This window comes from Podarcis bocagei (genome assembly GCF_964188305.1).
Source record: "Podarcis bocagei genome assembly, chromosome: 5".
NCBI lineage: Eukaryota > Metazoa > Chordata > Lepidosauria > Squamata > Lacertidae > Podarcis > Podarcis bocagei.
The window spans coordinates 47,556,655-47,581,706 of NC_138129.1; the positions used below are offsets into that span (position 1 = coordinate 47,556,655).

The 25,052-nt window shown below is 44.7% G+C and overlaps 1 protein-coding gene across 2 annotated transcripts in view; it reads left to right on the top strand.

Moving 5' to 3' along the window:
* The window catches only part of GRM4 (glutamate metabotropic receptor 4), a 318,705-nt gene that overhangs the window by 241,352 nt on the left and 52,301 nt on the right, over nt 1-25,052 (top strand). For both annotated transcript variants that reach the window (XM_081195813.1, XM_081195814.1), the window contains exon 7: nt 20,323-20,523. In XM_081195813.1, the coding sequence (XP_081051939.1) occupies nt 20,323-20,523 (201 nt within the window). The remainder of the gene's footprint in view (nt 1-20,322; nt 20,524-25,052) is intronic.

A 25,052-nucleotide genomic window follows, 5' to 3' on the forward strand; every position in this document is an offset into this window, starting at 1 on the left:
ACTCTGGGCTGGGATTATTGGCTTGTGAGCTTTTTCCAAAGCAGTCCACATTGCACGTGCAGTGGTGTTGCCAGCCAGCGTCTTAATTTCCTCAAGAGATACAGATAGGACTATTACGTCTATCGCTTTCGAATTTTGCGATTTCCATCTCTCTGTCAGAGGAACTGGGGGGGGCTCAAATACAGTATGCCAGACCCCAAACTGACGCAGCAAAGATTCACACCATTTTGCCCAGGATTCATAATTCTGCCCATGCAACTTAGGACACTGAGCAGTTTCTGAGGTCTGTAAGAGATCCATCTCAGCTTTTTACTTGAGCCGTGAGCCCTATGCCTTCAAAGACTCCTTATCTTGGCAGCTATTAATCACGAAGTCTTTGGCTCAGCTCCCAGGCCAATTAAGCCTTGCCGGAGTTCAAAGACTCCTTGCCGAGGTAAAACAGGAAAACGTCCCTTCCTTTCGCTTTCCCCACTTCATACCTCAAACGCAGTCTGTTGCAGCTTTACTCTCCTGTAGGTGCCGTGAATCTGGGCCCATAACCTTGTTGTTGGGAAACTGCCAGGGAGATAACGTCCATCATGGCCCCCAAGCCGGAGTTCTGGACGACCATCGGCCTCCCGTAGTCACGCAGATCCAACAGTTAGGGGCACAAAGCCTTTAGAATTCCTAGCCACATTCCTAGGCTGGGTGCACCCTCTTTCAGCAGAAAGCACAGTCAAAAGCTTGCACCGCAGAAGAGCAGAAGAGCATAATTTACAGACTTTATTAGAACATGAACAGAACAAAAGAAAACACGTCCATTCTGTCAGCGTCTCTGAGCCGACTGACAAAACCGAAAGGAATACAGCAAACATAAACATCCTGTGATCAGGACATGCGCAGACTCTGATCCTCCCAAAGCCTGCTCCCTTTTAAGGTGGAACGGAAATATCCTAACATATCCTTCACCCTTCTTTTTATCCTCCTCTTATGTTTCATATCTAAATGCTTCCTCTCCAGTTTTAAAGTTGTTCACAACATAGATCTGAAACATAAACCTCAGATCATCAGTCTCTTTCTGCTTTCCCTCTTTCCTCATAATGATAGCAGCCCCAGTTTTTGAGTTATGTGCTTACATCGATATGTGCATTATGTCTTCATGTACATAAATTGGGAAACTTGTTCATTAAGAAATACACTGGCGCTATCATCTTCTGGAAATCCCTGGTGCTGCAGAGCAACTCACTGGCTCCATTACCAGTTGCTGCAAGCTGCTGATCACTTCATCTTAATGATAACATAGCATTAAGCGAGAATATTTTAAGAGCATTCTTTTTGCAGAGGCAGGTGAAATTCAGCAATCCGAGGAGTGTCTTTAAATTATTCGAATTTGTCAGCAAATAAATTATCTCCGCATTTGTCTGAGAAATGTTTGCTTACCAAATAGACGGGGGGGAATAGCATTTTATTGTGGCGCAGATTGAAATAAATAATGCAGCCAGATGGAGCCTGTTGATTTTGCTTCCCAGAGGGTTGTAGAAATACTTCCTCCATCCAGCGTCAATCTGGGGAAGGGCCTGACCTTTGGCGTTTCCCTTTAGCACTTTGAATTCCAAATCTCACAGCGAAGCTGTGTCTGAAGACCGGTTCCAACTTTAGGGTTGGTTTAAAAAACAAAAACAAAAATCTCCTGCGGAAAGTGATAATATGAACAGGCCGTGATGTCCCCATTTTTTTTCATGTACTCATATTATTTTTAGTGCAGGTGATCAACAACCTGATATTTCAGGCATCCTCCTGTTTTATTTAACAAAGTTCTTCATGGGAACTTTGCATAAGGGAGAGGTGGACTTGCTGCCTTCAGGTCCAATCATAGCTACATCCAGATTGGTAAGCCAATGGCTGCCTTCTCTTCCAGTCCTTGGAGTACAGTGGTACCTCAGGTTACATACACTTCAGGTTACATATGCTTCAGGTTACATACACTTCAGGTTACAGACTCCGCTAACCCAGAAATAGTGCTTCAGGTTAAGAACTTTGCTTCAGGATGAGAACAGAAATTGTGCTCCAGCAGCACGGCGGCAGCAGGAGGCCCCATTAGCTAAAGTGGTACCTCAGGTTAAGAACAATTTCAGGTTAAGTACGGACCTCCGGAACGAATTAAGTACTTAACCCGAGGTACCACTGTAATGGATTATGTCAGGGTGGGGACCATTCCTGGTAAATGAGCATTCAAAAGGGCTTGCATTGTGCCATTGCACCATTATGGTTGCCTCCACTTAACAGTGTAAGATTGGTTTGGCTGATGCATCCACACTTTGCTCAGTTCTCCACTGCTCTTGGCAACTAGCAGCAATGTATATTATTGAAAAGCCAGGGAGACAATACTGCCCTGCGCACACTAGCCTGCCGGTTGCTCCTGATTTCATTCTTGGAAAATATGGCAATGGAAGGAAAGAAGGGGAAGGGACTTCCAGGACAATTGCTTGAGTATTTGCATTTCATCTCCATGGCTGCAGCTCAATGGAAATTAGACATTGTGTGTGCTTGTCTGCCATTACAACTTTTTTCATTGTGGAACCACTTGGACTACTTTGTGGAGCCCCAGGGTTCCATAGAACACAGTTTGAGAGATGCTGGATTAACAGGAGGATACATAAACATCATGAAAGCAAATCAGCATGAATTCTTATTGCTTCTCTGCAAACAAATCAGAATGAATGCACAAGAAAGACAGTGTTTAACCTCCACATAAGCTTTGTGCAAGCAAATGAGGCTGGAGGTTCAATAAACAGGTCATCTGGAGGATCCCTTCGTCTTTCTTCCTCAGTAAAGGTAATGAAGAAAGAACCGTCCTCTATTCCGCCTGTCTGATATTGTAATAAGATGTCTCGTCATTGCCATCTCAAACTCAACGTATATATGATGGATCTGCTTATCTTCCCTTCCAAGCCTTCCTCTCTTTGATTCCTCTCTACTTCGTTGACAGCATCACCATCCAGCCTGTCAAAACAGCCATGAAGTCAATTTGATTTCCCCATTGGTGAGGTTTCCACCTGCCTGAACATTGGGTGAGGGGAAGAGGGAGTCTGCAATGGTGGAAGGCTAGCTGAGCCTGCAGAGGTGAACATGAGATGGGGAAGTTGTATTTCAGCCTAGAGGTAGAAGCCAACATTAATTTTACTCAGAGTAGACCCATTGAAATGGATGGGCATGCTAATTAAGGTACAGTAATTTCAGCATATCTACTCTGAGTAGAACTTCGTTAGATACAACCCACAACTATTTCTGGACCAATGAGATGAATGCTGAATGGTGGTGAACTTTTTCAAACTCTGTTGTTTCAAGCATTTTTGACAGGCAACATAATATGGTATGGGCTTTGTGAAATAGGAGGTGAAAAATTCGATTTATTTCTAACATGGGAAGACCCCATGAGAATGCTGACTGGTTGAATTACAGACATATGATCAATATGGAGCTGCCTTCTAGTAAATCTGACCATTGATACCTCTCGTCCGTATAGTCAGCTCAAATTGGCAGTAGCTCTTCAAGGACTGCTGCCTGAAATCCTTTGAGCTGGACAATGCCACAGAGCCAGAATCTGGAACTGCATGTAAAAGGGTGTGTTCTACTTCTGAGCTGTGGGCTCCCCTCCCATAATCTATAACTACCTTCTCTGGCCTGATGCCTCCAGATGTTTGGGACTACAGCTCCCACCATCCCAGGTCATTAGTCATTCTGGCTGGGGCTGATGGGAGTTGGAGTCCTCCAATGTCTGGAAAGCACCAGGTTGTGGAAAGCTTGATCTAATGGATTCAGTGATGCAAGCTAAATGAATGAGTGAAAGCAAAAGGGAGACAGAGTGAGTGGGAAAGAAGGAACTGGGGAAATGTTTCCTGATTTCCTGAATCAGTAAGCAGATAATATTTCTGTAAACTAACTGACAACCCCCCTCCCCTCTCCTTCAACAGTCTGCTGCAAAGGGCTGTATCTGAACATGTGAATACTATGTCTGTATTCCTTTCTTTCTGGAGGGGAGCAGGAGGAAGGGGGCTACCTCACCTGATTATTTCAACCTTGAGAATTCATTTCAATTACAGTTTACAACCTGCAAACAAAAAGAGTGTGCGTCTCCGTAGTAACGGGTGACTGCTGTGCTTTGAGGAGCTCTGCGTCAGTTCCCCAATTGTCACTCCTCTCTGTTGTCTGGCTCATTGTGCCCCGGGACACAATTAGGACATCTTCAAACTGTTATGCCCTCATCAGTGCCGTGTGCTGGTGAATTTATCTCCTCTCCTAGCTACAGGAGATGAGTGTCCCCCATCGTCTCATGTACATTTCTCCTCTGCCTCTCCCCCTCCATCTATACCTTTTCCTTCCAGCACTACTAACCTCATTCTTTCCCAAGCAACCAAGAGAAAAGTTGTTTCAGCCTTGCCAATCTCTCTGATCTGTCCCCTTGCAAGCGCTCACCTAGAACACTTCTTCCAACCCATTTAGCCTTTTTCTTAATATATGTGTCTCTCACTGTGTAAAACTATTCCTGCCATCTAGCTAATGCTCTCATTTGCTGTTTGTGTGTGCACATACAAACTCTAAGGATGAGGGAGAAATTTGGTTCAGTTTGCATTTCAAGGCTAACCTAGCAAATCTGCACTTGTCTGAATTTTGCAATGCAGCTCTCCAGCCAAGTGTACAAAAATGCATATATTAGGGATAAGTGTGAATAAAATGCATATATTAACCTACACAAGTGCATTATGTTAGGGAAAACTGCTTTCAAACACAGGGATTTGGGACAAAATTGCATAGAAACGTGCATATCAGGGGAAATTTGAAACATAAATACTGACAAGTTTTCACGAGACTTAAAAAGAAAGGATTAGCAAACTGGTGTGGAGATGTCTAGCCCCTCCCTGATAAACCCTCCCCCCACATACATCTGTCTGTCATCCAGGTGGTGCCACAAAGGAGACCAACACAACCAATATTATCTTATTTTTTGTAATGTATTTTACCTCCAGATTTTTGTTTCAGGTGCTCATGAGTGATTTTGGGTGGGTGTGTCGGTTCAGGATAAGGCAGCACCTGCCGGCATGGCTCACAATCTTTTAAGACATAGTATAAAAGGGGGGTGGGAGGAGGGGGGGGGGAGAGAACACAAAATATTGGAGCAGATGCTCCTTCACTGGCTGATCCACTTTCCATTACTTTGTCCAAGGCAGCTTACTCATGAAGCTAAAACAAATACAAGGATATATCCAAACAAGGATGAACACATGCAAGTCGGGGAACAAGCAGTGTTACAATAAACAAAATTCAAGACAGCAGCCAAAACCTTAGTAAACAGAGGATTATTTTGCTTGCCATCTCAAGGCCATCAAAGTGCTAGTCAAATACATTTAAGGAGGCCTCCAACAATCAGCAAATGGTTCTATTTTTGGTAGAAAATGCAAGTGGAATCTAGCACAGGGTTGCAGTGCACCTGCTTGGAGTTCTAGCCAGCCATTGCCTCCATTTAATTCCTCCTTCCACTGCCACACAGGTACTCTGGGGGCATGCACAGTCCTCACTGGGCTATTTCTCTTCTTCAGAGTTTCCCTCCAAAAAGAATACTTCTGCAAACCTTAGAGCACTAAGCCTGCCTATACCATTCTCATGTGTGTGGATGGTGCCATTTTAGAATACACACTGTTGCACACCATCCCAGTCTCAGAGATTCCAGGGGCTCCAGGCACTCTTACCCAGGGTTTGTGTTTCCATTTGGAAATGAAACACAGCATTGGTTGTGGTGTCTTTATGATATATGGTTTACTTATACATATATACAACCTGAGCCTGCAGTGGAGGGGTTCACATCACTGACACCCCAATAGGGTTTTGCGTCTCCCATAACTGCAGCCCTAGATTCAAACAGACATTAGCCATTGTGCTCTGACCTTCTCTCCAGTTTGCTGCCTTTACTAGACTGCAATATTTTCCCTCCGAGGTCACATCCAGTCAAGACTCTACTTTAAACTCTCCTTTTATCTTCTAACTCTGAGCAGAGGGAGTTCCCCTCTCTTTGACTTCCCTAATGGCTCATCACCTTCCCTTTGTCCTGATGGCTCAATGCCCCAAGCGATTTCCAGGAAACTGGCTTGGCTTGTATTTTGATATTTACTGGACCCAGGAATTTGGAGAGTCTGGAACCCATAACCTCATACAGCAGCCTTCCCCAAACTGGTCTCCTCTGTATGTTTTGGACTATGACTCTGGCCCTTTTTGACCATTGGCCATGCAGGCTGGGGCTGATGGGTAGCATAGACAACAGCTTTGTTGTCTGTGACAGGAGTGCAGGGCTTCCCCCAACATTTCACCAGTCACACACATAACACTGGATCAATACTCTCCTCCATAGTATTGGGAGATGATCATACGGGGATCAGTGGAGGGCTCATTGACCCAAATGGCTATGTGATGCTTTGGGATCTTGTGCTATAACATTATGCATCCACTGGATGATTTTTGAAATGAGTCCCATAAATTCCTATGTGCAAAAATATTTAATCATAATGTGTTCTTGTAGAAGCATGGGAAGCTGCTTTACCATGAGTCAGACTCACTGGCCCATCTGGCCATGGATTGTCTACATTGGTTGGCAGCAGCTCTCCAGGGTATCCCACAGGGGTCTCTCCCAGTGCTACCTGGAGATGCCAAGGAATCAAAAATCTGGGATCTTCTGCATTCAAGGCAGATGCTCTACCACTCAGCTACAACCCTTCTTCCAAGGCCTTTCAGCTCATTCCAGGACAGTCCTTTAAAGTGCTTGAAACAGTTTGTGCAATCATACTTTAACAAGCCACAGGGGTGGGAGATTCCGAAGTAAAGTGCATCTAAGGGAAGACATTGAGTGGATGCAAGATATTTTGTTGGACCTGGCCCTGAGACATTGCTCGTTTGCTGTCTGCAGCCATTTATTACTCCCTGAAGTGACTCACGGCAGGGAAGGTTATGGTTCAGAAATCCCTTGGTGGTCCGGGGGGCCATCAATTGAGCTCTCCAGAGAGTGGTATAGCGAGTGAGTTTGATTAACTCCTGCTGAAAGCCGCAGCCAGAGCCGGGATGTGATCGGAATTGATGCTAATCCTTTCTCATCCGGCGCTTGAAAAGATAGCTGCATTCATTCTCAGAGGGGTGCCCAGCAAGACTCGTTGCGTACTTGAAAATTAATTATCAGATGGGTAGAACGATGCACGACCCTGCTATTATAATCAGCAGGGTCACATTCCCTATGCTGTCCTAATCTACTGTGAGTTTCAAAGAGATTCATTGTGTTCCTGTCTGGAACATGCCACTGCACGACTGTTTTCTGATCTGTGGTTTGCTGGTTCCAACCTAATCTTGTCCTTTAAAAGATTTTTAAAGTAGGTATCGGCATCTTGTGAAAAGGCGTTGGGGCTGACGGCTTCAGCGCATCAGAGAACAGGTGCTTTCGGAGTAAATGCACCAAAAACTTTTCTTATAGGCCCTTCAAAGGAGAGGACCCACTGCTCAGCATCAGGCATGTAGTAAGGTAGATCAGTCTTCTTGGGCAAATTTTGAGCTTGGGTGTTGTGTCCAGACTACAGAAACAGCAGCAGGGGGGGGGGGGTCCAGCTCATACAATTGACCTTATTTTCTGGGAGGAGGGATTTTGGAGGGAATGCAGCATGGAAAGGACCACAGTTAAAAAAATATTTATATTTTCCCCTGGGGGCTTCAAAAAAGATCAGGGTCTTTTTATGCTGAATGTCCAACACTGTCTTCACTGAAGGGTTTTCAGTATTATTAGAATTGTTATGCCCTATATTGGATCTCTGTCCAGCTCAGAGGAGAATGTCCACAGAACACAAATCAGAATATTATAGTTGGCATCTTAATAGCTAGCCAGCCGCATGTTAGTCTTTATACCAGTGGTGCAAGAAATCTAAGACATAAGAAATGCATTTAGTCTCCTGCAGCACCATTTAGGTTGCAGGGGTGACTGCTGTGCTAGTTCATTCATCGTGTTAGATTTTAAAATGAGGTGGAAAGCTGGCTGTCTCCGAGGCAGCCTTCACTAACCTGGGACTGGTGGGAGTTGTAGTCCAAAACATCTGGAGGGCTACAGGTTAGGGAAGGCTGCTTGGAAGTATGCAGAGCATAGCATGGGGGCCGGGGAGGGGGCAAGGCCCCAGAAGTGAAATTTCTGAGGGGGTGCAACCAGGTGCCTCCACACCTGTCAGCTACTGTGGGGATCCCTACCTCACCCTGGCGAAGGTGGCGGAGCAGTTTCAGGCCCACAGTGAGCAGACATGGAGAGAGGGAGGCCTGCCCCAGCGTTCTTCTCCACAGGCGTTGGCCACCAAGGGCTGCATTGTCCGTCCAGGCTCCCCCCTGCATGGACAGGTGGCACAGTGCAGCCTGGTGTCTCTGATGAGGGGCACTTGAGTGGTTTCAGTGACTTGCCTGACCCAGGCACCAGCAACCCACGCTATGCCACTGATGCAGAGCTCAGGTACTTTACACTGGGCATGGAAGCCAATAGGCAACACAGAAGAGGTTTAACATAGTCCATAAAATGCCAGCTGACACATCCTGCCCCAGTTGCTAAATTACGCGTTTTCCTAGCAACATGATGAGGAGAGAATGAAAAGCAATGAGCATGTACAAGATCTGATATTGGGGCTGCCTTTCAGGAACTAGGTTCCAAACTGTGTCATATATTTGATGTTGTTGGCTTACTTTCAATAAACTAGCTTGCTAGGAGCCCAGCTGCCAAGTGCTCATCCACTGGAATAATTACACCTTCACCTTTTCTCAATTATCGCAGAATCAGCTCTGATTCAAGACTTTCAAGCATTAAAAAGAGAGCTGAGAAACTTGATCCTTTTCTCCCATTCCTGAAATTCAGTTCCAGTCCTGCCTTAACTCTTAGCTATGGTCTTAATAAAAAAATTCCTTCCAGTAGCACCTTAAAGACCAACTAAGTTAGTTCTTGGTATGAGCTTTCGTGTGCATGCAGTCTATTTCTGAAATTCCTTTGTAGTAAGACAGCTACTTTGAGATCTTGTATAGAATGTCCTGGGAGATTGAAGAAATAGACTGGAAAGAGAAGCTGCTGAATTACAACTCATTACCAAACTTAAAACCATGAAAAGACCTGGGCTGAACAAAGACATTGGATTCTTATCTCACTATACATGACTAAACCATTTCTCACCTTCCCACCCCTTGCCTTTTCCTGTAAGACCTATTACAGTCGTTATGATTCGTCAAGAGGCTCTCTCAGCTATCTGCCTATCTCCCATTCCCACCACCCTTCTGAGTAACACCCCTCCCCACCTTCTCACTATATAGAAGGATCTGGCAACTTCTGTTTCAGTGTATCTGAAGAAGTGTGCATGCACACGAAAGCTCATACCAAGAACTAACTTAGTTGGTCTTTAAGGTGCTACTGGAAGAAATTTTTTTATTTTGACTATGGCAGACCAACACGGCTACCTATCTACTACTGGAGCTATGGTCTTGATCTTATTGTGAGTGTGAAACTTCAGCTTTTACCGGTAATTCTGAAAGAATTTCTTAACGGAAGTGTATAAACTTAGATGAGTACTAATAGCTATGTTTTCAGTCATAGCAGCTTCTACTAGAAGTGGACCTTTCCTGATTGTCCCCGAAACTTTCAGGATAATACTCCTAGCTAATCCAAGCAGTATTTATTGTGCTGTGAAGGATGTTCAATGTATTTTGACCCCACATGAGAGTTTGAGAAAGACAGAATTATTGAGGCTTTTGCTTTCCTAACTTTCTCAGTCTTTTTGTTGGTCTCACTTCTAGTGAGATCTCAACAGAGACTCTGAGACAAGAATGTGCCTTTTCCTTTTCCTGTAATGAAAATAGAACTGTTTTTGGAAGTCGAAAATAAAGGAATCAAATCAATAATTTAATCTAACTTTATGGGCTTGGTGTGCTTGGTGTTGTCATGCACAGCTTCAGTGAACATCTTTAAGATGGTGCCTATGGCCCATTTTGAAGGTCACATGAAGTTCATGGATAGGGTACAACTCTCATTGCTTAGAGTCCCAAGAGCACATCTGCACCAGTGTCTGAAATGGCAACATGCACATTTTGGGTGCTATTGAATAATAGCTACTTTTATGGTAGATCAGATAGGACCCACATAGCAAAATGCTGGGAGGAAACTCCCAGAGGTTTTTAGCTCAAGACTAAAGTCTATTACAACCTTCTTTTAAAAATATGTAATTATCTTGACAAGACAGAGTGGCTTGTCTGTTCATTGAGAGACGAATGCGGGAAGGGCTCTGAGCTGAGGGAGAAGATTAATAGTCCTTGTCAATAATGGGAAAGAAAGGATAACTTGACGGGTTTCACATGAGTAATCTCAGTGTAGTCCAAGAGCATTTTTATAACTTTGAAGGATGGGCTGTAAATTTACCTCCTTGATATAATCTTTTTTTGTTGGTCAGTTCTCTATCAATTTGTTGTAGCGTCTCTTCCGCCTGATACATCAGCTGCTGAGCATGGTGCTCCCATCCTGAAGGGAAGGTTACAATGACAGAGAATGGGGATGCTGCTGGGTATCATTCCTGCATCTCTGTTTCTTCGTCTTCTCTCACTGTGCACAGAAGAGGGATAAGGGAGAGGGAGGTGCATGCACAGTGTCATGCAGCATCCTTCAGGATATCATCATCATCATGGTTGAAATTTATTACCTGCCCTTCACTACCAGGTTAAATTCAGTATGAAAAAGAATTAAAACAACAACTTTGGGGTGTCCTGGTTTTTACTTTTTGAAATATGCCAACCCTACCAGAACCAAGAGCTACATCTTCAGCATTCTCTGAAAACCATTTAGTGCAGATGCCAGACATACCTCTGTGGGTTGGGAATTCCATGACTATGGGGCTGCTATGGAGCCACCCCTGGGCCCCACACCCCAGCTTCTGAGAGTGGACACCAGAGAGAGTCTGTAGGGAGGGAGCTGGATCTTTTAGATATTTGAGGCCTAAAACACTTAGGTTTTTAAATATTAATATGAGCACATTGAATTGGGTCCAGAAACAAACTGGTTTTAGAACATGGGCTACATGAGTTCTAATGGGAACCCCAGCTGATAAACTGGCTGCTGCATTTTAGATCAGTTGAAGTTTCTGAGAGATATTCTGTCTTCAAAAGTGACATTGCAGTAGACCACATTAGGTGGGCTTATTCCCTGTTGTAGAAAATATTCTCCCCTCCTTGGAGGGGTGTCCAGATTTTTTTTAGTGGTTCATGTGGAAAAGAATGTGCAGTCAACATGCTTTCTTCGCTGAAATGGAAAAAGAAGGTATATCCCTCACACACTGGGAAATAAATTGCTACATTTCTAGGAGCTATCTTTCAAATTAAAAACGGCAACTTCTCATATTGCATGCCACATTCAACATAGTCACAAGGTTTTAAAAGCTGACAAATATATATTCTCAGGGCGCAATCAAAGCTTCCCCTCCCTCCTTGCGTCAGCCCTGTCAGTCACAGTGATCGTGGCTAAAGGTTGAGGGCCAGGATGATCGGGGCTGATATTATCATTCAATGGTAGTGAGACTGGCATGATTTCCAGCAGATCCTGGGTCAGCTCAGCCTCTCCCCTTGGGGCTTCCTGCTGCTTCCCACCAGTTGTGAACCTTGTGGAGCCACCTTGGAGGGTGTGTGGGGATCCCAAAGAAGTGGGGGAGGGCAGAGGTCAGGGAGTTGGAGCTAGACAACCCAAGGGAAGGCCTTAGTGCTTCAAGAAATATTGGTGCTGGCGGAGGGGACCAGTGTTCAGAAAGCTCAGGGCTTTATCCGGAAGAAGGCTCAAGTGGGTTGACAGAGGGGTGTTCCACCCTTAAGATACCAGACATCTCCAAAAGGGCTCTTACCACAGCTGCTAGTCCCTCCTGTCATTCCTGCCAGTATAGAACTTCATCTTGGGGAGGCATATGAGAGTCAGCCAGACACTGCTGAGGAGGCAGCTCTGTCACCCAGGACACAAAGACGCAAGCACTGGCACAAATAAACCTCACAGGTCCTGCACACTCACTGAAGTGCCTGTTTGCTTGCTCATAGCAGAAACACCTCCCAGGCCACTCTTCAAAAGGAAGAAGCAGGAGGCATGTCACTTGTTGGATCAGTGCCTCAGCTCACGCGTAGCCATGCAGTTTACCTGCTGTGCCTTTAGCCCTTGTTTAGCCTATTTATCATTCAGATCTATGCATTAAAGACTTGGGCAGGAATGGAAAGTTGGGTTTGAGTGAGGGCCAGGACACCACTAGTGGCTTCCCACTTGCTCACCCCTTCAGCAACTGGTAAGAGACTAGCTGAGGCAGGACAGCTGGGTGGAGGGATATCTCCATCTAAACCAACTCCACACACCCCACGCGGTTTGGATTGCTCTGTCTGTGTCACTTGTGAAAGTGCCTTATGCGACTTGTAGATGGTGTTCATTTGGTCCTAAACACCCCTAGACATCAAGAGGATTGGGACTGGCTGCTGATACCTAAGCCCCCCTAGACCCACACAATGGGGCACAAAGATATACCAGCATAGATTTGCTCAGGTATTTTTTGCATACATTTTGTATTAATTGCTACTTACCAGCTGGTCTGCATGCAAGACAGTAACCTACCTGCAGTTGTTTGTTGCTAAAGTAACATCAGAATATTGAATAGTGCCCATGTCCCAGTTTAGAATGTTGCATAGGAGGGAGCAGCAGGAGCAAGGCCAGATTGTTTTTCATTCCCTATGGCATTGCTATGTGATTACATACAAGGTTGTTGTATCAGAACCTTTTCAGAAGCTGGCATCTTTTGAAAGAATGGGTGAATCAGGGACTCATTTAAACTTCGTCATTCCTTCAAGAAGCTTCTGAAAACAGATATGGTCCACCAGAATAGAGAGTCTTTAATTTTGCAGATTTAATGCAAACATAAATTGATTTTCCATATGCATGGAAAAAAGTCAAGAGTCCCACGCTGTGAGTTTGATTTATGTCTCAAGGAATGTTAAAATTCAGAATCAAGGCATTGATGCAAGGAAGTATCTCATTTTTTTTGGGGGGGTGTTTTGTAATCATTCTCTATCATTGCTTCTACAGCTAAAGAGAGGGGGTTATCTTAGGTTTGCCCTTCCCCAGACTAGGTAGTTTCTAGGAAAGATAAAACCTGTTTCTGTGATGATGTTGGTAGGAAGAACTGATGAAAAACCATGTCATCCTCTTCCCATTAAGCCTTGGTTTCTAAAATATGATTATTCCATTTCTTCCAGTTGGGAACTTGTAGAATTGGAGGCTAACTGTGTTTACTTCCATTGGCTCAATAATTAAGCCAGCTCTTCTTTCAATAGTTGTCACTTAGGAGTCAGTGAAGATCACCTTTTTGGGCTGGCAATGTTGGCTGTGGGCAGTTTGAATGCTTGGTATTGAATATATGTCTTCATTAGGTCATAATAATAGTATTTCTGGCAGTTCTGTAAGAGGCTGGTGTATGCACTGTTAGCAACTTTCAGCACTACCAAAACTAAAAGTGGAACACATAACTTACTTAAAACTTGGAATCACAAGTATAGAACAAAATTATCTAGAATGAATTACAACATGAACACTTTCTTCTGTTAATGCCCAACACCCTGCAAAGAAGCCAGTGGTACTTAACTGAGTCTATGAACTTAATGATAGTGGTGTGTGGAATTTCCAGACTGGCCTTCCATCAAGTGTGTGGCTCACATACATAGGTTTTTAAAATTATTTGTTAGGAAAATGAAGGGGTGTGTGTGTGACAGGTCATTCTCAACAATCTAACTCCACCATGTGTTTACTTCAGCATTCCTTCCCCAGCTCACTGTGATTGGAGTAGACTGGGGAAATAATTCACTGTGATTAAAAGCTAGGCCTGCCCATCAAAAGAAGAAGAAGAAATCCATCTTCTCCTCCCCTCTTGCATTTAAGTTGATTTCATGGAAAAGAAAGTAGAGATGGGCATGTTTAACTTTTTGAAGGAAAGAAAACCCAGAGGCAAAGAGCTACTCAGATGGTTGGGCCCTTCCTTGGCACACATGGGTAATGGTGTGGTCCAACTCTGTAAATGAAAAGCTACTCAGAATCACCCCAATTTGCCTTCTTAGTTGAGGTACACACAGTGCTGATGCAAACCCCTCATATAGATTTATTTGCAACTGTATTCAGGGAAGAACCACATTACTTAAAATGTTGTTAAATCCTTATTGTAGAACATTATTTTAAAGTAGTCTGGCATTTATACAGCGAAGCAACCTTTATAGGAGAACATTGCTTCTGCATTCTCCAATTCCGAAGCAGCAGGAAGTGTCAGGTCAGCCTTTTACAGGGTCATTTTCCTTGTAGGAAGAGTATTAATGTGCTTATTGCATTTTTGTAACATCTGCTCCCATTGCAGAATATACTGGTTGAGCAGAGGACAGGAAGCAGGCACCCAGACAAATAGTATTAGACTTGGAACAGGCCCACCCCTACAAAAATCAACAGCTTACCCTTGCATCTCCCCATGACTGTTTCTTGCCACCAATCACAAAAGCCCAGGGTTCTTTCCCTAACCAGGATCAAACAGCAAAACAGCTTTTTCCCATACAGGCAATTCCAGTGGCTTATAGTAGCCACCAGCCATGAAAGGCCATTAAGTGACCTATAGAAAAGCTTAAGGGGTTAGGTCATCTCTTTGCTTTGCACAATTGAATAGTATGATTCAGAACAATGTCAAACCTTGCACTTTGAATTTCACGAGGCATCCTTTATGTTCCAGCAGTTGTGCTAGTTTGATGTTGCAAAACGCCTAAGATTCCTAAAATGTTGCACAATCTGAGGTTCTGTGGAACTCTAAGCTATCCAGTGACCCCTGAAATGCAATCCTAAAGCTAAATTGCTAAATCAATGGGACATACTTCTTTGTAAACATGGGTTAGGTTCGGTCTACCCTACAAGACGAACTGCAGACACAAGAAGCAACATCTGGAGTAGAATCTCCGGAAGGCCTACATAAATTCCTTCAGGTTCTATACCTTGTATAGTTTAGAAACTTTCACTTTCCTACATCCCATTTCAGTCTTATTGACCAACCAGGTGTCACTTCAGTGTGGCCAAAGCAAATAACTGAATTCCTTTAAAAAAGGAATATATTTTTAAACTCAGATTGTTGACAGTTGAACATTTTAAAATAAATTCTTCAAGGATGGAGTGTCATTGTCCTTGACCCCTTCTAGCTTAGGATAGCTTGCTTGCCTGCCCCTGCCCCCCTGTGTGTGTGTGTGTGTGTGTGTGTGTGTGTGTGTGTGTGTGAGAGAGAGAGAGAGAGAGAGAGAGAGAGAGAGGTTTTTACGCTATCAGGAGAAATCTGGAGGCTTGTAGCTGCTCATCAGCCCCACCCATAACGACCTGCAGCCCATCCTGACTGATTATTGGTTGGGTGATTCTCCTGAGCAAGCAGCAAGTGTAGTATCAAGTGAATAAAGAAATCTATGAATGTGCTTTTCTTTCCCTGCCTCATCCTTTGCTAGCCATAGGAGTCTCTTTCCCTCTGATATGAATCACCACACCACATATCGCAGCATCAGGGTCATACGAAGCACATAAACATTCTACTTGGCTATTATAAGCTGTGATACTGCTGGAAGGAGCACACTGGGTGGGCAGAGAACTTGTTATATATGTGAAACGTCTGCCAGTCTTGACTGTAGAATGCAAGAGAGGAGATGAGACACCATTCACTTCTGGTAGGTCAGTGCTTTCTCTGATTGTTCCCTTAGGCTGGAAGTAAAGAACCTGTAACTCTCCACTTCTTGCTGGATTCCAGGTCCCATCAGCCCCATACAGATGATCAATAGTTTGGGAAGCTTGGAGTTGTAGCCCAGGACTATCTGGAGGGGCTACCAGTTCCCCACCACTGTCATAGACTTCACAATTCAGAATGTCCCCTATTTTTAAATCCTCTTCTCCTTCTTGAGTTTCATGGCTTTATGCACATAGCCAGGCAGGCACAAGCACCCCCTTCCCCTCTGCTGGTGAAGGGGCAGTATTTGGGAGGCTGGGTTGGTGTTATTCTGGCAGTTCCATACCACAGGGGACCCTCTTTTAGCTCCAATTAACAGTGTGCTGTGTTAATCGGTATCTTTTGCCAAATGATTAACATGTTTCAAGTCCCATTAAGAGCGGTTATGACAGGAAGAGGCAGGCAGCTGTCGTGGGTAATTACCGTATACTTGAATGATCCTGCAATCCAACGCTGGCTGGAGAGGGGGCGGGAGGGTGGGTGGGTGGGTGGGGGAGGAATATCGGGATGGGAGAAAAACTGAAGGTGTGTTTGGCAGTGGCAAGGACTTGATAGAGCACATCCTAGAACTGATGGATGCTGTGCAGACCATCCTTTGACACAGCTGATAGCACTTGGGAGACTGATGTGAGAGCCACTGGTGGTGAGATGGATGATGCCAGGGGCTGAATAATATTTGCATATGCTGCTACTGAGGCTGTGACTTGGGTGTACAAGTTTGAGAGTTCAAAGAAAGCGTGCTTTGTGGTTTCCCTTGCTAGCTACAGGCAGCTCTTACACTGTAAAGGAAGCAATCCACAGAAGAGGGTTGCTGTTATAGCATTTGGAATGAGTGACATCCTCCTATATCTTGTAGAGGGCCTGGTTCCTCCCAGGGTTTTGTGATGAAAGTGCTTTCATTATCTGTAGCTCCACCATGAAAGTTACCAAGCAAATGCAGTGAGAATTAACCTCTTGCTACTCATCTTTCTTAATTTCAGGGGAGTTTTGAAAACCTACTTCTAGACCTTTCTTTTCTGGACCATCAAGACCATGAGTACTAAGTTATGTACAACACATATTTATGTGATGGACAGAAGCTGTTGGCTTGCAAAGCATTCACTTATTTGTTTTAAAAATTATACCCCACTTTTCTTTATAAAATATTCAAGGTGACTGATGAGAAAGTTCATAAAATATGGAGTAAGACTGAACAGATGCAAGGACCTCGTGATTCCTTCCAACTCTGTGATTCTATGAGAAACAGCCCAAATAGCTAAAATTAGTTTCATACAATAAAACTATGGGTGGGATAAAACAATTTGGCATAAAATAAAAAGACAGAGCATTAAAAGCTCAGTTCACCTGAAGGTTAAGAGAGTGAGTGGGAGCCAACCAACCAACCAAGCCTCTCTAGGGAGGGAGTCCTACAAGCTGGAGGCTGCAGCTGGGAAGACCCTGTCTTAAATCCTAACCAATTGTGCTCATCAGATTGGTAGGACACGGGGCCGCTAGTGTTAAATGCAGTGGGCAGGCAGGATCTTATGGGAGGAGGAGATCTTTCAAAGGGTTTTCACTTAGGCTGTTGTAAATAAGAACATTGAGTTTCAAATTGTGCTCAGAAAGGAACTAGAAGCCAACATAAAACATAGGTGATATAATCAGCAGTGGGGGATCTGGAAATCTCTTTGGCCACTGCATTTAGTACCAGCAGAAGCTTCTGAACACTTTTCCAAGGCATTTTCACAGAGAATGTTGCATCAGTCTGGATGTGACCAGGACATGTGTAATTATGGCCGGATTTGTTTTATCATTTACCAGCCAAATCTGTGCAAAAGCTCTCCAAGCTCCTGCTGGCATATGAGTTTCTAGGAGTGCAACCAGAGTCAGAAGCACTCCCAAGATGCAAAAGGTAAAGGGACCCCTGACCATTAGGTCCAGTCATGACTGACTCTGGGGTTGCGGCACTCATCTTGCTTTATTGGCTGAGGGAGCCGGCGTACAGCTTCCGGGTCATGTGGCCAGCATGACTAAGCAGCTTCTGGTGAACCCGAGTAGCGCACGGAAACGTCGTTTACCTTCCCGCCAGAGTGGTACCTATTTATCTACTTGCACTTTGACGTGCTTTCGAACTGCTAGGTTGGCAGGAGCAGGGACCGAGCAATGGGAGCTCACCCCGTCATGGGGATTCGAACTGCCGCCCTTCTGATTGGTGAGTCCTAGGCTTGGTGGTTTAACCCACAGCGCCACCCGCATCCCCCCAAGATGCAAAACTGGCCTTTAAAGAAGAGAGCAAGCCAATCCAGAATAAGTTCAGCTCCTGGTTCGGCTCTCCTGCTGACCAACAGTGTCACAGTCTTTTCTGGATTAACCTTAGGTTATTAACAGCTCACATCTAGTTCATTTACTGTACTCAGTATGAATTTATTAAAATAAAGAAAACAGAGTATCAAAGAATTGTAAAGTTGGGAGGGACCTGTTGATATTTTTACCCCCTCCCATTGCGAGAATCTCCTAATATGATGTTTTGAGAAAGGAGGGGGCGGAAACAGTTCTTCGACTTCTTCCGCTCCTGCCTGACTGCCTGACTCTGTGTGTGGAGAGAGTCTTATCTATGTAGTGACTAGATGGCTGAGTGGGAGCTGTAACACTCATGCAAGCCAGTAGTTCTTTAGTTTGTAGTAGCTGTTAGAAATAAAAGAAGTTATGCTTCACAGCTAGCTTCCGTGTTGTTTATACTCTGCTGAGTCTGGTGCTCACAATGCACAGTTGTGAGTCCAGTGCACTGAGACCTGCTTTCCAGGATTGGAAGGTCTCTGAAAGTGCTCCAGTCGCCTAGCCCAGTTAGGGCAGAACCATTTATTGAGCCCAGTCACTGACATCGGTTGAAAGGCGTACTGACAGGACCCCAAGGGTAATCTAGTCCAACTGCCTGCAATGCAAGAATCTCAACTAGATCAATCATAACAGATGGCCTTCCAAGTTCTTTTTTAAAAACCTTCAAGGAAGGATGGACTTTGTATGCGCTAGCAAAACAAATAAGAAGTTTGAGTACTCAGAGGCTAGAACAGCATGACAGGTTTTTCTGCAATCAAAGCTGGGGCATTTGTGCTCCTAGTGTGCTAATGTGAAACAGAGCAATTTAAGATGGAAAAATTGTGTAGGAAAGCTGTTGCTAACAGGATGAAACACCACTACAAGCATTTTTCACACAGGAGGAGTAAATCACCTTCCAGTCTCCCTCTCCTGCTATTTATGGGAAGATGTGATTGTCGTTAATGTGGAAATATCATTATAAGTTTTACATTCACACTAGAAAACTATATGGGCAAAAACTGCAGGTCTTGCTCTTTCATTGAAAACAGTATACAGCACTTGCAGGGAACCCCAGGCTTGGGTGCTGCAGGTGGCCCCCACAGGCTTCTCCACCTGGCCTCTGGGACTCTCTTCAGGCCACGCCTCCTCTCTGTGGGCCACACCCCTCTTTGGCCCTGTACCAAACCCTCCTTGGGAGCTTTTGCCTAGGTGGAATATGTTCATGAATTGTGATAATAGATAATGGAGAGGAGAGTGGGTATATGTAGACAACCTATGAGTTTTACTTGGCTGGAATGTTGTAGCCACCTATATAAAGATATGAGTCACATCTTTTGCTTCACTTTGATCTCTGTCCACCCCTTACACTCACCACTGGTGTGTGCCCGTGTGAAGGATATCCAGGAATGAATGCTCCCCCCACTGGTAGATTGAAAGAGGCTCCTTATCCCTGATCTACAGGATCACTGAAATCATGGAATGGCATTGGTTACTTTGTGGCTTTTGCACTCCTTATACTAATGAGACAGGGCCAGTCTAGCCTTGCTTCTAGATTTCCCACAGGTGTCTGGTTGGCTACTGTGAGAACAGAATGCTGGCCTAGGTGAGCCTTGGTCTGATCCAGTGGAGCTGTTGTAATGACAAGACTCAGCCCAACTCTTTGGCACTATGGAGGTATACACTGGGTGGGTTTTTCTTCTTATTTACTTTCATGTGCAACAAACGAACTGAAACTGTTATGGTCTTCTAATATTTCCTAACATTCCTCCCCCCGCATCTCAGTACACATTTTCACCTCCGCATGAAAGAGTTCAGTGGATACACTCCTTGCAAGAAGCAGGAGTCCTTTGAATCCTTTTCAGGAACTGAAATTCCACAGTGAATACTAGATTTCAAAGCAAATGGATAACCCTGTAAGTCTGCAGTTAGAATCATAGAATCATAGAATCATAGAGTTGGAAGAGACCACAAGGGCCATCGAGTCCAACCCCCTGCCAAGCAGGAAACACCATCAGAGCACTCCTGACATATGGTTGTCAAGCCTCTGCTTAAAGACCTCCAAAGAAGGAGACTCCACCACACTCCTTGGCAGCAAATTCCACTGTCAAACAGCTCTTACTGTCAGGAAGTTCTTCCTAATGTTTAGGTGGAATCTTGCCCATGAAAGCATGTGATTGAACCCCGCCCTTTGCCTTTTGTCTTCCAGATCGTGAGCGGATTGGCCAGGACTCTGCCTATGAGCAGGAAGGAAAGGTGCAGTTTGTAATCGATGCTGTCTATGCCATGGGCCATGCGCTTCACAACATGCACAAGAACTTGTGCCCTGGGAAGATTGGCCTCTGCCCCAAGATGGACCCAGTAGATGGTGCAGAGCTTCTCAAGTACATCCGTAGCGTCAATTTCTCAGGTCTGTCTGTCTGGGTGGGATAACCCTCAAGGCCATACAGCTGCTTGGGGCTTCTTGGGGCATCAAACCCTGCCTGGCTTAATATAAAACACTGACTGAATGTTTAAATGTTCCACTTGCAACGTTTTCTATGGTTTTGCATCCCCCAGCCACAGACTTAGTGTAAGATGTATTCCTGCCTCCCAGTACTCTGAAAATAATACATCTTGAGATGCAACAACAAGCACACCAGGTTGAAATGGCGTTGGGTGTTTTATCTGTAATTGCTACTTTTCAGTCACCACTTTTTTAATGGAGCATCTAATTAATGGTTCTCATCAAACAGTTGTTTCCCTATGTTTCTCCTGGCTTCTTCCATTTCGTTTGGGAGCCCAAACAAAAATCTGCCTTCTGGGGAAAAATAAAAAAGCAACAGCACAGTTGGTCCACCGGTGTAGATTACCTTTGTGCTGCCCATCTTTTGAAAAGAGACAGGTTTGATGTGTACAGCAAGGTTTCAGGCAATTGAACCCTGTTGGCATGTCTTTGCACACCTTTGAGTAATGTGTTTTAGCAATTACTTTATATTTAATTGGTTTTTTAATGTGCACTAAACAATGCAAAAGCTCTTAAAAGAATTTTATGCAAATTCTGGAACAACTCCTCCTCCTCCTCCTTCATATTATTAACACCATTTATCCCCTCTTGACCACATGGCTACATTGTTAAAGGCATAGAGCCTCTATAAAGGTGAAATGGGGGAACAAGCAACCCTACTTGTCAGATGATTGGCTTTTGGTTGCTTTGGGTCATGTCTATGAGATGGGAGTAGTTCTTCCTTGCCCTAGAGTGGTTATAAAGATTAGTAAATTATGGTACATGCAGTGCTTTTTTCTGAGGGTACGCAGGGGTACGCATACCCTAAACATTTTGGGAATCTCATTGGCCTTATTGAGGGTCAGTATTTCAATATGAGTAGGAAAATGAGAGTACCCCTAAACATTTTTTTTTTAGAGAAAAAAACACCACTGGGTACATGAATCATAGAATTATGGAGTTGCAAAGAAGGGAGGTTATGTTTCTCTGTTTCTCATTTTTACTATCTTAAGTTCAGTTTTTCACATTTCCACATCAGTTTGCATTCAAAATAATTCTCATGAAACATCACCAGCATTTTACCTTTTTGTATGCAATTTTACCCAACATAACATATTTTTGCAAGTAATTTCTCCCAATATAATGCATTGCTCTATGGTATTTTCATTAATATATACCAGGGGTCAGCAACCTTTTTCAGCTGTGGGCTGGTCCACTATCCCTCAGACTGGGGGGAGGGGTGATTATATTTTGGAAAAATAATAATGAACGAATTCCTATGCCCCACAAATAACCCAGAGATGCATTTTAAATAAAAGGACACATTCTACTCATGTAAAAACACGCTGATTCCCAGACTGTCCGCAGGCTGGACTGAGAAGACAATTGGGCTGTATCCGGCCCCTGGGCCTTAGGTTCCCTACCCCTGATACATACATTTTATGCACACTTTCCCCTTATGTATGCATTTTCATCCATGTTGGTTGGAGAACTACACTGCAATAATCTGAAGATGGGTACCGTATTTTTCGCCCTATAGGACGCACTTTTTCCCCTCCAAAAATGAAGGGGAAATCTGGGTGCGTCCTATGGGGCGAATGCAGGCTTTCGCTGAAGCCTGGAGAGCAAGAGTCCCGCCCCGCTCGGGATGGCGGCACAGAGCTGTCTGCCGTCCCGGGATCAGCGCAGCTCTGCGCGGCCACTGGGAGCTGGGGGCGAAGCCCGTCCCGGGATCAGCGCAGCTCTGCGCGGCCACCGGGAGCTGGGGGCGAAGCCCGCCCCACTCCAGATGGCCGTTCAAAGCTGCCTGCAGTCCCGGGACTGCAGGCAGATCTGCGCCACCATCCCGAGCGGGGCGCTAAGTCCCGCCCCACTCGGGATGGCGGCACAGAGCTGCCTGCCATGCCGGGACTGAAGGAAGATCTGCACCGCCATCCCGAGCGGGGCGCTAAGTCCCGCCCCGCTCAGGATGGTGGCACAGATCTGCCTGCCATCCTGGGACTGCAGGCAGATCTGCGCCGCCATCCCAAGTGGGGCACTAAGTCCCGCCCCGCTCGGGATGGCGGCGCAGAGCTGCCTGCCGTGCTGGGACTGAAGGAAGATCTGCGCCGCCATCCCGAGCAGGGCGCTAAGTCCCGCCCCGCTCAGGATGGCGACACAGAGCTGCCTGCCGTGCCGGGACTGAAGGCAGATCTGCGCCGCCATCCGGAGCGGGGCGCTAAGTCCCGCCCCGCTCCGGATGGTGGTGCAGAGCTGCCTGCAGTCATGGGATCAGCGCACTTCTCCCCATCGCCAGCCCCACAAGCTCGGGGGACAGCGGTGAGGCAGAGCGTGCCTTCCCACTGTTCCCCGAGCTGGTTCTTCCAGCCCTGCACCTGGGGGGGAAATAATTTTTTTCACTTTATTTCCCCCCCCCCCAAAAAAAACTACGTGCGTCCTATGGGCCGGAGCGTCTTATGGGGCGCAAAATACGGTACATTTCAAAAGATAGGTAAGGTTCATTTTGCACATTTTGGAGAGAACTGTGGAATAGGTAGGTTCATGTTAAAAAGCAAACCAAACTGAATTTCCCCCCATCCCTAACTTTAAGTGAGTTCATTCATCATGCACCATACGAAAGATCAGCTTCTCTTTGTCCACTGCACATATTTTAGAAGTGACCACCATATGTGGAGGGGAAATGTTTCCATGAAAGTTCATAACAAATACATACCAATCTAGGGACCATGACTGGCCAAACCACCGAGGGTCATTTTTACTCATCATTTTCATCAATTTGCCTCTCCTCACACATGCAGTGTTGGCTGCAACTGTGATGTGAAAAAAGGAGAAAAAGGCGGAAAAATGGGGGCCTCCCATCTCAGTTTTTTCTCCAGTTTTTCAGATTTTTCTGGGCTTCCACATCTCTAGTTGCAAACACATGGTGGGAAAACTCAGCTTTCCCACAAAGTGGCTCAAGTGACTGAAAGAAACCATCTAGATTCGGGTAGGAGCTTCTGATAAGGAGCTCCATGTGCAGAAGTGAAAGTGGAATCTGCATGTATCTGCATCTTGATAGCTGGGCTATTTTTTTAGCCCTCCCTATAAGAATTGACCAGGGAGCATGTGGCAAAAACAGACTAAAGCCGGCATCTCCTAAAGTCCCATCATAATTCTATGCACATGAACAATCCCCAGTTCCATTTCCTTATTCTCGTTCCACATTTTTGTTCCGTTCTTGTTAGACAATCTTCCCTTGCCCCTGATTAGTAATTCCTTTACATATTCTAGAAACTCATCACATCCTCACATTATATCTCTTTAATATACATTTTTCTGCTTCTGCCTCCTTATTACATCTATTTATCTCTCCTCTGCAATCTCCTCACAATCTGTCTCCTTTATTTATTCTTTCCCTATCTTCTTGTTTGATTTTCCTGCTTTTTAATGTTATTGGGATTTATTTGTGCAATTCATTTGATTTTGTTTCGAGATAAACTTTTGAGGGAGGTGGGGGCACAGCAAAGAGTCTTGCTTTGAGGCAACTTGCTAAATCAGTGTAATTAAATATTTTATAGTATTTCTCATCTGGTCACATCCTTCTCTTGATAAATACAATCTGACTACATAAACCTCGCTTGTATGTTGGATTATCCATTTAAAGCCAGGCAACTGGGTGTCTTCTTTTAATTGGGCTTATCTTTGAAATTTAGCATGTTTTAAGAATTGTCTAAAGGGAAGAGGCAATCTCATTTTTTCACTGCATGATCTCACCAGTGGTTCAGTCCCCACTCTGCACTTTTGAAATGGTGAAGAAAGGTCTTCTGGATGCTTTGTAAGCATTTGTAACTTGCTAGTCTTTGGCAAATCCATGAATAGTGGGTAGGGCACAGCTACAATTTAGTGGCGTGTAATCTCTGTATAGGTAAAGGGACTTGGGAGATTACTTTCCCAAACAGATTGGAGAAGTCCATGGTGCTGAAAGAAGTAACCAAACTAGAACACGCCACTGGAGTCTGTGTCTGTAATATGAAGATTATATAGATGCCATTCACAAGTGTTAGTGAGCTCTATCATATTCTCCATCTACACTTTTTCAGTGGCTGTGTATTCCAAGCCCCATGAAGGTTAGGAATGACCTATTGATCCACTGTGCAGAATTCTGCTGGGGACTTCCTCCTGCTTCTCTCTGCTCATCATCTTTCTCCTTATTTGGTGGTAAAATGGATTATTCCCCATTCCATTCTGGGAAGAAGGGCTCCAGTAGAGGAGAAGAAGACAGGTGATGAAGGAGCAATTGGGTTCTGATCCTGCTGAAAACCTACTAGGATAGAACTTCACCACTTCCCATTTATGTATTGTTCCACAGGGAGAGAAGGAAGTTGAAAAGCTTAGGTGTCTGCATCCTAGTTTCTTTTAGACCAGGAATGGGAAATGTGTGGTCCTCCAGAAGCTGGTGAATTACACCTTTCATC